The 14,041-nt window shown below is 39.3% G+C and overlaps 1 protein-coding gene across 2 annotated transcripts in view; it reads left to right on the top strand.

Moving 5' to 3' along the window:
- The window catches only part of LOC147234091 (chloride anion exchanger-like), a 29,863-nt gene extending 16,576 nt beyond the window's left edge, over positions 1-13,287 (top strand). The window contains exons 1-21 of one of the 2 annotated variants that reach the window (XM_086146840.1): positions 538-654; positions 1,027-1,203; positions 1,655-1,794; positions 2,346-2,456; positions 2,669-2,829; positions 3,497-3,661; positions 3,806-3,958; positions 4,086-4,168; positions 5,190-5,337; positions 5,473-5,586; positions 7,631-7,708; positions 7,788-7,883; positions 7,990-8,096; positions 8,414-8,483; positions 8,963-9,055; positions 9,197-9,292; positions 10,525-10,758; positions 10,838-10,892; positions 11,227-11,372; positions 12,031-12,090; positions 12,841-13,287. In XM_086146840.1, coding sequence (XP_086002966.1) covers positions 1,073-1,203; positions 1,655-1,794; positions 2,346-2,456; positions 2,669-2,829; positions 3,497-3,661; positions 3,806-3,958; positions 4,086-4,168; positions 5,190-5,337; positions 5,473-5,586; positions 7,631-7,708; positions 7,788-7,883; positions 7,990-8,096; positions 8,414-8,483; positions 8,963-9,055; positions 9,197-9,292; positions 10,525-10,758; positions 10,838-10,892; positions 11,227-11,372; positions 12,031-12,090; positions 12,841-12,861 — 2,262 coding nt within the window. In that variant the 5' untranslated portion in view covers positions 538-654; positions 1,027-1,072 and the 3' untranslated portion in view covers positions 12,862-13,287. Of the gene's footprint in view, positions 1-537; positions 655-1,026; positions 1,204-1,654; positions 1,795-2,345; positions 2,457-2,668; positions 2,830-3,496; positions 3,662-3,805; positions 3,959-4,085; positions 4,169-5,189; positions 5,338-5,472; positions 5,587-7,630; positions 7,709-7,787; positions 7,884-7,989; positions 8,097-8,413; positions 8,484-8,962; positions 9,056-9,196; positions 9,293-10,524; positions 10,759-10,837; positions 10,893-11,226; positions 11,373-12,030; positions 12,091-12,840 lie in introns of those variants that run through there. The other variant, XM_086146839.1, reaches the window with a different exon arrangement.
- The last annotated feature ends 754 nt before the right edge of the window (positions 13,288-14,041 follow it).

Genomic DNA, 14,041 nt, shown 5'->3' with positions numbered 1-14,041 from the left:
CAGTCATTGCAGGTTTTAGATAAAAATAAAATTGATTCAAAGGAAGAATGATTTCCTGTTCCCAGCCGGTTTTGTTCAATTGGAGAAGCAGCTGCAACTGTGAATATTTGAACGTCATGCGTATTAGTACATTATGTGTTTAAGTTTCACGGGAATCCCAATATCAATCTCCTTATCACACTCTGCATAAAATATTTGGACCTCAAACAATGTGTGCGATTGCAGCTCAAACTATTTTTACTTACGAAGTCCAGACCTGAGGGCTGCTGACCTTTGCCAGCATTTCCCCTCCCGAAAAGCTACTTGATTTCCACTTTATAACAATGGGCCGCCTGTCTGTCCACATCCTCTCCTGTCCTACCCCATCGCAACAGTATCTTCCAAATGTTCTTCGGGGCGGAAAACCACTAAAAGTTGCACGTTATAGATATCTGTGAGAACAATGGTCAAGGATAAGGCGGGCATCCAGGTGGTGTGAAACGCAACAATCATAATTGCTGTTAATAATTACTGTCGTGATGAGCAGCAGAGGTGGCATTTATTGATGGCAGAGCGGTCAGAGGCCCCAGTCGGAGTTGGGCAGCTGGCAAAGGAGGGAGAGAGTGAGACGTAGGAAACAAAACTTGGATTTGGGAGAGATTGGAACGGCGTCAGGTATGTTGTTAAGGACTTCTCCGCTGTATACGAGGACAAGAAGGGCACAGATCTGTCGACTGGGGGGGGGGGGATCATTTCACATATCCCTGGCTCCAGTCTGAAGAGCTTGGCTATTCAAATTAGAATTTGGTAAAAACAAAGGTAGAACAATCGGGACCTTGTTGCACAAAAATTCAGAACAACCTGTCTGGTGTTAATCTTTGACTAGTGCTCAGATGGAGCCTGACAGTGAACGTCCGACCCCGCCATGTGCTCCATCTGTAGTTTGAAGTCTGGATCTTTGTTGTGTGTTGTTAATCTTCATCGGCGAGGGATGTTCAAAGGCAACCCAGGACCTTCTACTAACCTGATGTGATTATTGGACCTCAGAGCCACATAGAGGGGAGGCAGAAGTTATCCAGGCTGCAGAAGCAAGATGATGCGACCGGGGTCGAAACAGTACTCGGTGTCCAGGCCGCTGTACTCGGAGGAGTCCTTTGCCGCGGCGCACCAGAGGGTCTATAGACATCGGAAAACCCACCTGGACCACCTCCAGCAGTATTTCACGTAAGAGGTTTCCCATTTTATCCTTGCAGGCTTTCGATTCTTCAAGATCGTCCTTTAGGGGTAACGAGAAGCCGATCTTTAATCCAAGGGAGCACAACTGGCATTGACATTTACTCCATTAACGTGATCTCTGTTATTCAAAATATTTTCATAATCAACATCAATATACTATTTCTATGAAAATAAGTATACTGTGTTAACGGTGCAAATGTCATTTTTATGCACCATTGATGCATACGCTTTCTGCCTACCATATCAGGCGATAGGAATAGTTAGAGGTTTATTTTGGAAACCCCGAAACTAAAACTTTGCCTGTACTTGCTTTTTCTGATTGTCACACACCGACATGCAGTCCATGTTGTGTGTATGCATGTTTGAGGGTGCGCAGGTGGTTAGTTACATTACCTTTATTCCTATTTTCTTTAACTGGATGTATTATGTGATATTGCAGCTGTGATGCCAAACGAGTCAAGAACGCAGCTCTGTCCCTCCTGCCGATCATCAGCTGGGTGAAAATGTACCAGGTCAAAGAGTGGCTGCTCAGCGACGTGGTGTCGGGCGTCAGTACCGGATTGGTGGCCGTCCTGCAAGGTAACGCCGACATCTGCTGACCGCTCTAAACACAGTGACTGGTGGATTCACACTCTCGATCTAGTAACAAGCACAGATTCAAATCAGAATATTAAATGATCATTTGCGTCACCTATTAATGAGAAATCAATAGCTTTAACATACTCTTTCAATAAAAAAGAAAAAAAGGATCATTTAGAATATGAGTTTTTTTTGTTTCAGCTTTATTTTGAGTCATTCCATTGTCTCTGGTTTCCCTTTTTTAAAATGTAAGAGTTTAATCATTAATGTGTTTTGTGCTATGTGAATGTTAACTGATAATGCGTGATAACCTGCGACTCTCATATCTGTGCCTGAACATTTCTCACTGATATTGCAGTTTATGGAAAAGACGCTTTATATCAATATTATGGATTTTTTATTGGTGGAGAATTTCCTCAATGCTTTCGCTTTCCAGATGTTCATGTGTTTTGTTTTTTTTTTTTAATGAAAGGAAGAGAGTGCATTTAGCAAAAATAATGATTGATGTGTGTGTGTGTGTGTGTGTGTGTGTGTGTGTGTGTGTGTGCCAGGCCTGGCCTACTGTCTGCTAGCCTCCCTCCCTGCCTGGTATGGACTCTTCACTGCGTTCTTCCCCGTCATCATATACTTTTTTCTTGGCACATCCAGACACATCTCAGTGGGTAAGAGTGTGTGTGTGTGCGTGTGTGTATGTTTGTGTGCAAGTGTGTGTGCATGCATTTACAGTATATGGCCCTCCAAGTTCTCTCTCATTCTTTCACTCTTTTTTTGTCTCTCCCTCCCTCTCTGTAACACATTCCTGTCCCCGCTGTCTTTCCCTCCAAACCTTGACCCTTTTATATTTCCCCCTTTCCTCTTTATCTCTGTGGCTCAGGTCCGTTCCCAATTCTTTGTATGATGATCAGCACAGTGGTGACGCGGCTCGTCCCAGACGAGGGTATACAGTCCAACAGCACGAACCTCGAAGGCCTGACAATTGACGAGCAGAGAGTGCTAGTGGCCTCGTCCGTCACCTTCCTGGTCGGTGTCATGCAGGTGAGCCTCTCGTCGCCTCGTGAGCGTAGCATCATCTTTTCAAGGGCTGAAACCTCTCGACAGGTTAGAATAGCCGAGGTGCAGCGTTTCGCTTCTCTGCCTTCACATGATCCTTGTTGTCTTTCCGCCACCATCTGAGGAACTGTAGGTGAAGGCGAAAGCTCAAGGCTGAGCTTCCAGACTCACCAAGTTCCCCTTGTTCTCTTGGTAACCATTAGATTTTAGCCAGACATTTTTATATTCACTTTTAAAAAAAAAACAACATTCTCTGCATAAATACCACTTTGCAAATGCCACCGAGCCAGATAGGAAAGGGGCAGCAATATTCAGGTTTCTACCTAAGTCAAAGTAGATTTCAAGGATATTATTCAGACATCAGTGGAAAATATAAGAGGACAGAAAGGTTAATAAAGTAAATAAATTAGGTTTTTCAAAGTGTAGTTCAATCAAAGCTTGTTACTGGGTTGAGAACAGATTTAACGGCAAGTATCACACACATATAAAGAGAAGAATTTGGCTGACATCACAGCATGGTAACATCTTATTAGGGTTCTTATCTGGGCCATTTTCAGACAATATTTAATTTTGCCAGCATGAAATACCAAAATCAACCAAAAATTTTTTTTTTTTTTTTTTTACTAATGTCTATTTTTCTTTTTTTCTCCAGCTAGCGATGGGTGTCATGCAGGTGGGCTTTGTCGTCATGTACCTGTCTGACACCCTGGTCTCCGGCTTCACCACGGCTGCTGCAATTCACATCCTGGTGTCACAGCTGAAGTTTGTGCTCGGCCTGGACGTGAAAGGAATCTCCGGCCCCCTTTCTATCGTATATGTAAGTGAAACACTATCATTGAGGACGTAACTGTGTGTCGTGATTCCAATAATAACAACCGTCATGAAACGAATGACGAAGAAAACGAAAAAGAGGAAATGGAATGGAATGGAGGAAATGATCTACCGCTCTCTTCTATTTTAGACTCTGGGTCGCATCTTTGAAAAGTTTACCTCCATCAATGTGTGCGATGTGGTGATCTCCGTGGTGATCATGGTGGTGGTTTTCGTTGTGAAGGAGCTCAACGACAGGTTCAAGTCCAAACTGCCATTTCCCATTCCCATCGAGGTCATCATGGTGAGCTGACCTGTGCACACGGGGACTTATTTTTTTACTAACATAGACGGAAATCGGTGATTATAAACCTACGCTAAGACTCTCAGGCAATTTTTCCCCTCACTGCTCTGTGTCTCCTCTTCCACAGACTGTCATCACTTGCGGAGTTTCGTACGCATTCGACTTCAAGACCAAGTACAGCATCGATGTGGTGGGCTATATCCCCCAAGGGTAGGACTATTTCCAAGCCTTAACACCCCCAGAAATGGTTGAAAAAAAATGCAAATATTGTGACAGTCAATACAAATACATGTCAAAAGGACAATCCCTGTTTCTTCCTTTTGATTGTCATCTTTTCTATAAACTATGACAGATTACTACACTATGTGTAGTCATTATAAATTAATTTTGAGGTCATGTGTTTACATTTTTATTGTAAGTAGATGTGATCTATTTTTATTTTGGGACAAGAGTTTTAAAGGTGGTTACAAAGTTACCAAGATATTTAAATGAAAAAGACTCTGAGAAAATATACTCCATGAATTCCTTCATCCTTTTAGAATGAGAAATTCTAAACTGAAACCTGTTCTGTTGTTGGTAAAAACATGGGCAAATAAAACCAGGAAAATCCATCTGGGTTGAAGTACAACTGCATATAGGTTATGCTTACTTTTGGTCAACTTTTTCTTCAGAAACAAAGTAATTTCCTCTCATCTGATCCTTTGATTTCTTTCTATCCACATCTAAACTTTCAGGTTTGGGTATATTGTTTCATGCTGATTAAAAAAAACAACATCCTTCTTACTTGAATACCTTTTATAAATACTGGATGCTGGTACATCAAGTATTCCATTTTTTTAACAGAAATTTTAATAATTCTTTGCTGATTTATTATCAGATAACAGCTTGTGACAGGCCTACACTGACATCAAAATGGACACCAGTTAATTATTTGAAATAATTTTTCTTTTGAATATTTTTTGCGCTGCAGATAATATCAATTATGACACAAATGTCTGTGATAGTTTGTCTGGAAATCCATCTGGCTCATGCTGTTCAAATGAATCCCATCTAATTTATACAGATTCTCTGTAGATTAAGCCCTAATAAATAAATCACATTATCTGATGTAGGCTTCTCTCAGTAATAAAAACAAGAGAACAATAACATCTACATTTTATTTTGGATTTTTGGGATTTTTCACAGTATGTCAAGTGAGGCTCTTTTTTAATAAACTGTAATCTTCTCCCAGGTACGAGCCTCCGGTAGCTCCAGACCTGCAGGTCTTACAGCTCACGGTGATGGACGCTTTTCCCATGGCCATTGTGGGCTTTGCTGTTGCCTTTTCCGTGGCCAAAGTCTACTCCGTCAAACATGATTATACCATCGATGGAAACCAGGTGAGGAGAGGATGCTGGCATTTTCATCATTCAATCTGAATAAATGTACAGTATATATATATATATATATATATATTTGGCTTTCTTTGCGCTATCTTGAGTCAAAATGTGTCATCATCTGTGATTCCCATCCAGGAACTGATTGCTTTTGGGGTCAGTAACATCTTTGGCGCTTCCTTCAAATCATTTGCCGCCAGCACAGCTCTCTCCAGGAGCGCCGTGCAGGAGAGCACAGGGGGGAAGACTCAGGTAGATATCACCATTCTTTTCATGTTCCACTGTGTTAGTTTTAAAAAGTTCTGCTGATCTTAACCCGCTAAGGAGAATAGACTTTATCTGCAAAGCCTTAATTAGAAACTGGTGAAATCACACAACTCGTCTATCAAACATTTATCACTATGTTCTAAAGTTCAGTGACTGAAGACTTTCCAAATGAAACAAAACCAAACTTCCCATCTACCTGTTTCATTGGTGGAACATTTACAAAATGTTCACTTCATCCTATGTTGCTTGCTGTCAAATCATTTATCTACATCAGGCCTGGCCAACCTGTGGCTCCCGAGCGACATGCGGCTGATACGTTCATGTTGATTTTTGTGTTTGTGTGTTTTTTTTTTGCTGTGCGCAGAGAACGCTGGAGCGGCACGTGATTGCACAAGTAAAAAACACACTAATACAAAGTTCGACGTGAACTTAAGAGCTGCATGCAGCTCGGGAGCCACAGGTTGGCCAGGCCTGATCTACATTTAAACTCTGGAAGTCTCAGCAATCTGACCTCCAGTCAAACATGTCTGCAAATAATCCAAACAAATAGATACACTACATACACTATATACCAAAAGTATTTGCTCACCTGCCTTGACTTGCATATGAGCTTAAGTGACATTCCATTCCTAATCTATTGGGCTCAATATGACATCCATGCACCCTTTGCAGCTATAACAGCTTTAACTCTTCTGGGGCGGCTATACACAAGGTTCAGGAGTGTGTTTATGGGACTTTTTGACCATTCTTCCAAAAGCGCATTTGTGAGGTTACACACTGATGTTGGACAAGAAGGCCCGGCTCTCAGTGGCCGCTTTAATTCATCCCAAAGGTGTTCTATCAGATTGAGGTCAGGACTCTCTGCAGGCCAGTCAAGTTCATCCACACCAGACTCTGTCATCCACGTCTTTATGGACCTTGCTTAGTGCACTGGTACACATTCATGTTGGAAAAGGAAGGCGCCAGCTCCAAAGTGTTCCCAGAAAGTTGGGAGCGTGGAATTGTCCAAAATGTCTTGGTATGCTGAAGCTTTCAGAGTTCCTTTCACTGGAACTAAGGGACCAGGCCCAGCTCCTGAAAGGCAACCCCACACCATAATCCCCCCCCTCCACCAAACTTCACACCTTGCAACCGGCAGACCCGTACTTGCCCATCAGATTGCCGGATGGAAAAGCACAATTTGTCACTCCAGAGAACCGGTTTCAACTGCTCTAGAGTCCAGTGGCGGCGTGCTTTACACCACTGCATGTGATGCTTTGCATTGAACTTAGTGATGTGTGGCTTCGATGCAGCTGCTCGGTCGTGGAAACCCATTCTTTGAATTTCTCTGCCCAATGTTCTTGATCTAATCTGTAGGCCACATGAAGTTTGGAGATCTGTAGCGATCGACTGCAGAAAGTTGGCAACTTCTTCGCACTATGGGCCTCAGCATCGGCTGACCACGCTCCGTCAGTATATGTGGGTTATCACTTTGTGACTGAGTTGCTGTCATTCCCAAACGGTCATGTTCTTATAAAACAGCTGAGAGTTGACTGTGGAATATTTAGGAGCAAGGAAATTTCACGGCTGGTTTTGTTGCACAGGTGGCATCTGATCACAGCTCCACGCTGGAGTTCACTAATCTCCTGAGAGAAACCCATTCTTTCACAAACATTTGTAGAGACAATCTGTGTGCGTCGGTGCTTGATTTTATACAGCAGTCGCCATGGAAGTGATTGGAACACCTGATTTTGATTATTTGGATGGGTGAGTGAATACTTTTGGCCATATAGTGTATGAAAAACCCCTAATACATCCTGAATGGCAAATTTCAATAATAGAAGAAGTCAGTTGGGTTTTCTATGTTTGCAGCAGAAATATAAAATTGGGTTGAATTAAAGCAGAGGCATTGAGTGAGCAGCGTCATGTAGTGCAAATTGTACTCACATGGATATGTCAAGTCATTTCTGTTGTGCAGTGTCAATATAACTGTAACTAAATTCTGGACACGCTTCTGGATGTCTCTTCCTGTTTCTTCTGTCGCCCTCAGGTCGCTGGTCTGCTGTCTGCCATCATAGTGATGATTGTCACTTTGGCCGTTGGGTTCCTGCTGGATCCACTCCCAAAGGTGAACTGCCTGGGCCTTTGGTGAAAGTCTGAAATTATTTAGATAAAGCATGGCTGACCTTTGACACTTTGTTTACCAGTCCGTGCTGGGTGCTATAGTCATCATCAACCTGAAGGGCATGTTGATGCAGTTCAGAGATGCCTGGTACCTGTGGAAGAGAGACAAACTAGACTGCGTATGTCTTCACAAACACCCACAAGACTGATTTTTGATTATGATTACAATGCGAAGCTTAAAATAAGGACACCAATCCCACCGAGTATGTATTTGTCTGTGTAAAGCTGGTGTGGGTAGGGACCTGCTTTGCTGCAATATTGCTGGGGCTGGATCTGGGATTGGCAGTAGGTCTTGGCGTGGAGCTCCTCACCGTTATCCTCAGGACACAGTTGTAAGTACCCGTCAAGAGCCTGAATGGAATCATATACTGTATCTGTTTCTTTTAGTGGTGTTATCTTTTAGATTAATGAAAAATACAACAAACTTTAAAATAAGGTAAATTTAATTCTAGGGCTCATTCCATGCGGGTAATGTTAAGTAAGCTCGTACGTTTTACGAAAGAACCATGAGGAGAATTTTATATACTGCTTCATAAAAACCCAACAGAAACATCACACAACTCACATTGTGTGTGAAGCGAGGCAAAAAGGCGTAGCGGTACATCTACGGTCTTTAACTGTCAGTGGATGTTTGATGTTCCTTCCTCAGCCCTCGCTGCAGCCTGCTTGCCAACATCAGAGGAACTGATATCTACAAAGACAGAAAGGACCATGTTGATGTAAGTGCTTGTGGTTCAAAGGTGTTTTAGCTATTATTCATATGAAAAAACAATGTCCTGCTGAGAAAAGTTCTCAAAATTCTATTTTTTTTTCCATTTAACACAGTGACATTCAAGCAGTTTCTTGCTAAGAATTAGGGATGCAACAAAAAAAGTAATAAATAATAAATAAATAAATAATCTTTGGACAAAATAAGCAAACATTATCCGACACTCACAGATGATTTTCATTACTTTGACAACCAGTCAATAATCAATTAATAATGAAAGTAATGAAAATTATGCTTACTTGTCAAAAATTTCATATAATAGTGTAAAGCCTGTTCTTTTTTTTCCAATTTCTCAAATTTCTCAAGTGTAAAATGATTACCAGGTTATAGATATTTGAAAATCTATTGCCAACAAAGTTAATAGGCAATTTGTAGTTTATTGTAAATAGAGCGTACGCGATTATGTAATGAAATAATGTTCTCTTCCAGATATATGAGCCGGATGGGGTGAAAATATTCAGGATGCCGTCACCAATCTTCTTTGCCAATATTGAATTCTTCAGAAGCAAGCTGGTGGAAGCTGTAAGTCCACATGTTTTATAAGAATAAAATAATATGAAATGTCAAAATAGCAGTTCATATCCAAATTAAGCTGACATTTTAATGCAATTAATGAGTCACAGGAATGAAAGATAACTCCCTTTATTTTAAAATATCACACAGGTCGGCTTTAACCCACTGAGAGTGTTGAGAAAGAGAAACAAAGCAGTGAGAAGGATCCGAAAACTTCTAAAGAATGGAGATCTTGAGTGGACAAAAGTAAGCGCTGACTTTGACCTGCAGGCTGATAAGAATCTGTCTTGAAACATAAAAGTATCACTCATCTACATAGTTATGTCTTGGTGTGTCAGTGGGGTCAATCAAGATGACAGCATCGGTGATAGCATTTTATAACTTAAATGTTTAATCGGTGTTTATTGATACTGATAATAAAAGTGTTCAAGCCCAGCCTTCACAGCACCGGAATTAATTTGGTCTTGTTCACAGCATGTATATGTTTTTTTCATGCAAATTCATTTTTTTTTTGTATATGGTGTTACTCACCCTACGCATTTATTAGTTGTTATTAGTTCTTTATTTATGTGATGTGAGCCAACAATCACATTACATGATGGCTACAACAGGCTTTTAGTTTCAAGCACAAAGGTAGGTGGCTAAAATTCTATGAAAGTATGTGATACAGTGAATATTTTATCTTATTTTAGCCTATTGCAAATTCAGTTGAGTGATTGAATTTCAGCCTCTTTACTTATTTCATGTGGGATTTACTCACATGATTAAAATAATAATAATAATAATAATAATAATAATAATAATAATAATAATAATAATGAGCTCTCCTCCCAACTGACTTCATTTGATTCATTCATTCATTCATTCACTCATAGGTGCTACTGTTGTAAACCACTGGTACCTGGCTCCAGTTTCCATTTTTGCACAACACTGTTTACATATTTTGTGTTGTCTTATATCTTAATGCGACTGTCATTTCTGCAATGTAAATTGAAATTTTCCAATGTTGCATGAATATATTCTATTCTATATTCTATTGATAATAACAATAATGATGATTATGATGCTGATGGCGATGGTAATAAAGATAATGATAAAAGGAATAATAATAATAATTGTTTATATATATATAAAAAATATATAATTTTAATGATTGTTATCATTGCAATTACTGCTATCATCAAATGCATTATTGCTAGCATTATTATCACCAATATTGTCACTATCATGATTATTAAAATCATTATTAAAATAGTAGTTTGCTTTAATTGGTTTAGTCCAAAAAAAGGTTTCAGAATCCCTCTTTTTTGGGGGAGGCACATACTTAATACATATACTTAACGTAATAGTCAGTTATTTGTTTGCAATCTTTGCAGATTTCAATCACAGTTCCCGGAGGACTTTGGTTGGAAGGTTCATGATAATCAACAAAACCTCCAATAAATAATAAAGTGACAATTGATTTTTGTCATGATAAGGATGGCTTCCTGAATACCACATGTGGGCCGATCAAGGATGATGAGGAGGAGGAGAAGAACAACAAGGAGGATCTGGATCTGCCTACGGACTTCAAGGACCTGCCAATCCAAATCAACTGGCATGCCGAACTCCCTGCAAGCATCGTGGTTCCCAGAGTGGAAGTGCACAGCCTGATCCTGGACTTCTCTGCTGTCACCTTTCTTGATGTCTCTGGTCTAAAGGGGCTCAAAACAGTGCGTTGTTCTTTACTGAAGCAACCCCAACTCCGACTCAGGGCTGCCTTTTGTCTGACCATCTTTGGTGTTTTTTCAGGCGCTGAAGGAGCTGATTCGGGTGGATGTGGAAGTCTACATTGTTGCCTGTGACCGTAAGCATCAAGCAAACATCAAGCAAACAAGCAAATCCCTCAATCAAATAAATCATTTTGTGTCAGTTCAAGTTCTTCAAAACCAAATGACAACCTTGTAATAAGGCATTTAAAAACTAAGCAATCTATTTTATGAGGTAAATGGCTACAATTACATTATATTTATAGTCTGCACTAGACTCTCTTTGCAAAAAAACAACAGAAACGCTATTGACCAAAACATTGTTGGTTGATGTGCTGATGGTGGATTGTTCCGGGGGAACTGCTTTTCATTGAAGGTCACAAAGAATTTAGAATAACTGTGATACATGACCGGTTTTTGTTTTGTCTACAGCTTACATCCTGGAGAAATTACATCACTGCGGCTTCTTCGACGATGAAGTGAGGCCATCCATGTTCTATCTGACGCTGCATGATGCCATGTTGCATATCCTGGAAGAGCATCAAGAATGTAATGAAAAAATATCCAAATGTGACAAGGTAGAGGAAACAAACTTTCAAAACTGATGAAGTCCATTTAATTTGCGAGAAAACAAAAACTCTACATGATGAATAGGCTATTTTTTTGAAAATGTGCATGCATATACACAAAAGGGATTCATAAAGGAGAACAGCTTCAGCTCTGATCAACAATGTAGAGTTAGTGTTAGTTGCTGCAAAAGCCTATGAGCAATAGCAAACTGAAGCCACATCCTTGATCTGATCTTTAATAAATGACGGTCAGCAAATGATGGTCACTCTCTACTTTCATGTGTTGGACGGAAGTATGTAATTTTCTTGTGTGGTCCTGTGGTGGTTGTTTATTTTGCCTCAGTGTTGAGTCCCCACAGGTTTTATACAGAGAAGGGCCAATTAATAATCAATTGTTTCTGATTAAAATAAAATGCTCAAGTTGATAAATTAGTGAAAACATACCCTTTCATATTATTATTTTCCCCTTCAGGGATTAACACAGTGAATTATCTGCCTCCATCTAACCCTATTCCCTGCATATTCATATCTCACATCAAATAACTCCACGTCCCCTTTCCCTCCATTCATAAATCTGGTCATAAAATGACCTGTAACTAAATAGATTTTCATTCATTCTGTCATCCATCCATTAATTCATTAATTCATTCATTCTTCTGTCCTGCAGATCTCGACATCAGTCACAGTTCTGCACCCTGACAGCAGTCTAAGGAGCAGAGACAAAAATGTGTGTATGAATGCCTGGAGCTTCTCACTTTTGAGAGACATTTCACACTAAACATAAACATTAGCGCTGGAAAACCCTCTAAAATCCATATTTGAGTTTAAAGAGTTTACATAAATTCTACAGTTATTTTTCAGAAAGAACTTGATTTCAATTCATTTCCACTGACCAAAAGACGATACATCCTGTTTATTGCTGATATTAAACCCCTGCACTTTGACAGCTTACTTGGTAAAGTTAACTCCCATAACTGCATGACAAACTCAATAATACTAGCCCGAACATCCAGCTCTGAAGGTGATCTACCTTTTTTTTGATCCACCTTTACAGAGCAGGGCTGGTTAGTTAACTGCTAACATCACATTCCTTAACTAGTATTTTGCATTTTATTAAGGGAAACAGGCACTATCTTTGGACTCATATGGGGAGTTTTACCATAAATGCAAATAAATAACATAAAACGTTCACACTGAAACCTGTATTTTTAATTCATACAGGAAATTAACCTATGACTTATTTTCCTAATTCTGTACTTTGCATTTCTTTTTCACCCTGAAGTGAAGCAGCTTTTGATGCTAACCTGGACATGATTAAATACCAGTAGTGTATGCGATTGTATTGATTTGTTTTTATCTCCAAAATATATATACAGTACTGTATAATTATGTGTTGTTTCAAGTGACAGTGGTCATTCAGAGATACTTTTTAAAGTGCTATTCCTTTTCTAATTACCTTTTTCTCCTTTATCCCCAGCCACCGGAAACAAACTTTTAACCTCAAGATGAGAAGATGACTATTTATATAAGTTGACATGTTTTTGCATTGCAGAACTTGTATTATGAATAAATAAATATGGGGTATAGATTCACTTTGTACAGCTGACAATCTACTGTCAGTTACTCCACTGTTGAAATATAATGTAAGAAATGTGATGGCATTGTTTTTTTATACTACACATAGTTGATTTATGGGAATTCTAAAGAGAAAAGTATCATATTATCTTTGTGGTTACGTTTTAATACGATTGTCTGTACAGAAAAGTTAATTTGATATAGATGAATGTACATTTAAACACAGGAATTGATATTTTATGACATGAATGATGATTGTTACAGTTTTTATATGTATATTAAGAAATGTATCCTTCAGCAAAAAAAATTATCTGTAGTAACACAAATCAAATAAAGGTTTTTCAATGTGCTGGTCCTATGTATCTTATACACAGCATTGAATAGTACCGTAACAGATATTCAACATAATGTCCATTATTAATTGTCATGAGACTTTGTCCGGCCTCCGGCAAATGATAAAAAACACTGACATTGTTGCTAATCTTTGTGCAAAATGGCATATAGCTGGTGATCAGATATACACATCATACACAATGACTTTAATTTTAAATTATTCCAAAAAGCATCACTTTTAATGCTTGGTCAGCCTTCATCTATGTCATATCCTATGTTGTATAAGGCCCAGTAAAAGGCCTAGGACACAAGAAATACTTATTTTTAATCACAGGATGTGCTTCATCTATAAGCCGAATGCCCAGCTCAGCCTCCCGAATGCAGGAAAGGAAGATGAGGCAGAATGTTGGAGAAACGTAATGGATTTCTTCCCGGTTGGGCCAGTTTTTCATCACTGCAGGGCTTTTCCTGGAGTTCGAGAGGCTGATCATCTGCTTGGTCGTTGGAGTAGGTGTATGTGTCTGTAGCGGTCAGTATCTTCGATATTAGATCCAAAGCAAGGTTGGAGTACCAGGATCATTTATACTAACTTTCCATTCACTGCACAGCCTTGTTTGACCCAGCTTTAAGACAAATAATGGAAGTCTTAAGTTAACGTTTAACTGAAAAAAGAGATTTAATAGAAAAAGAATAATTTAACTAACCAAAACACACAGAAACACCTTTGCATAGAAAGCTAAAAACTAGTGCAAGATATAGTAGCATCCGAT

The sequence above is a fragment of the Fistularia commersonii genome, chromosome 5, assembly GCF_037954325.1.
Source record: "Fistularia commersonii isolate RoL2024-O1a breed Wild chromosome 5, RoL_Fcom_v1.0, whole genome shotgun sequence".
NCBI classification, from domain to species: domain Eukaryota; kingdom Metazoa; phylum Chordata; class Actinopteri; order Syngnathiformes; family Fistulariidae; genus Fistularia; species Fistularia commersonii.
Note: the sequence above shows the minus strand (reverse complement) of the source record. Positions and strands in the feature narration are given on the sequence as shown.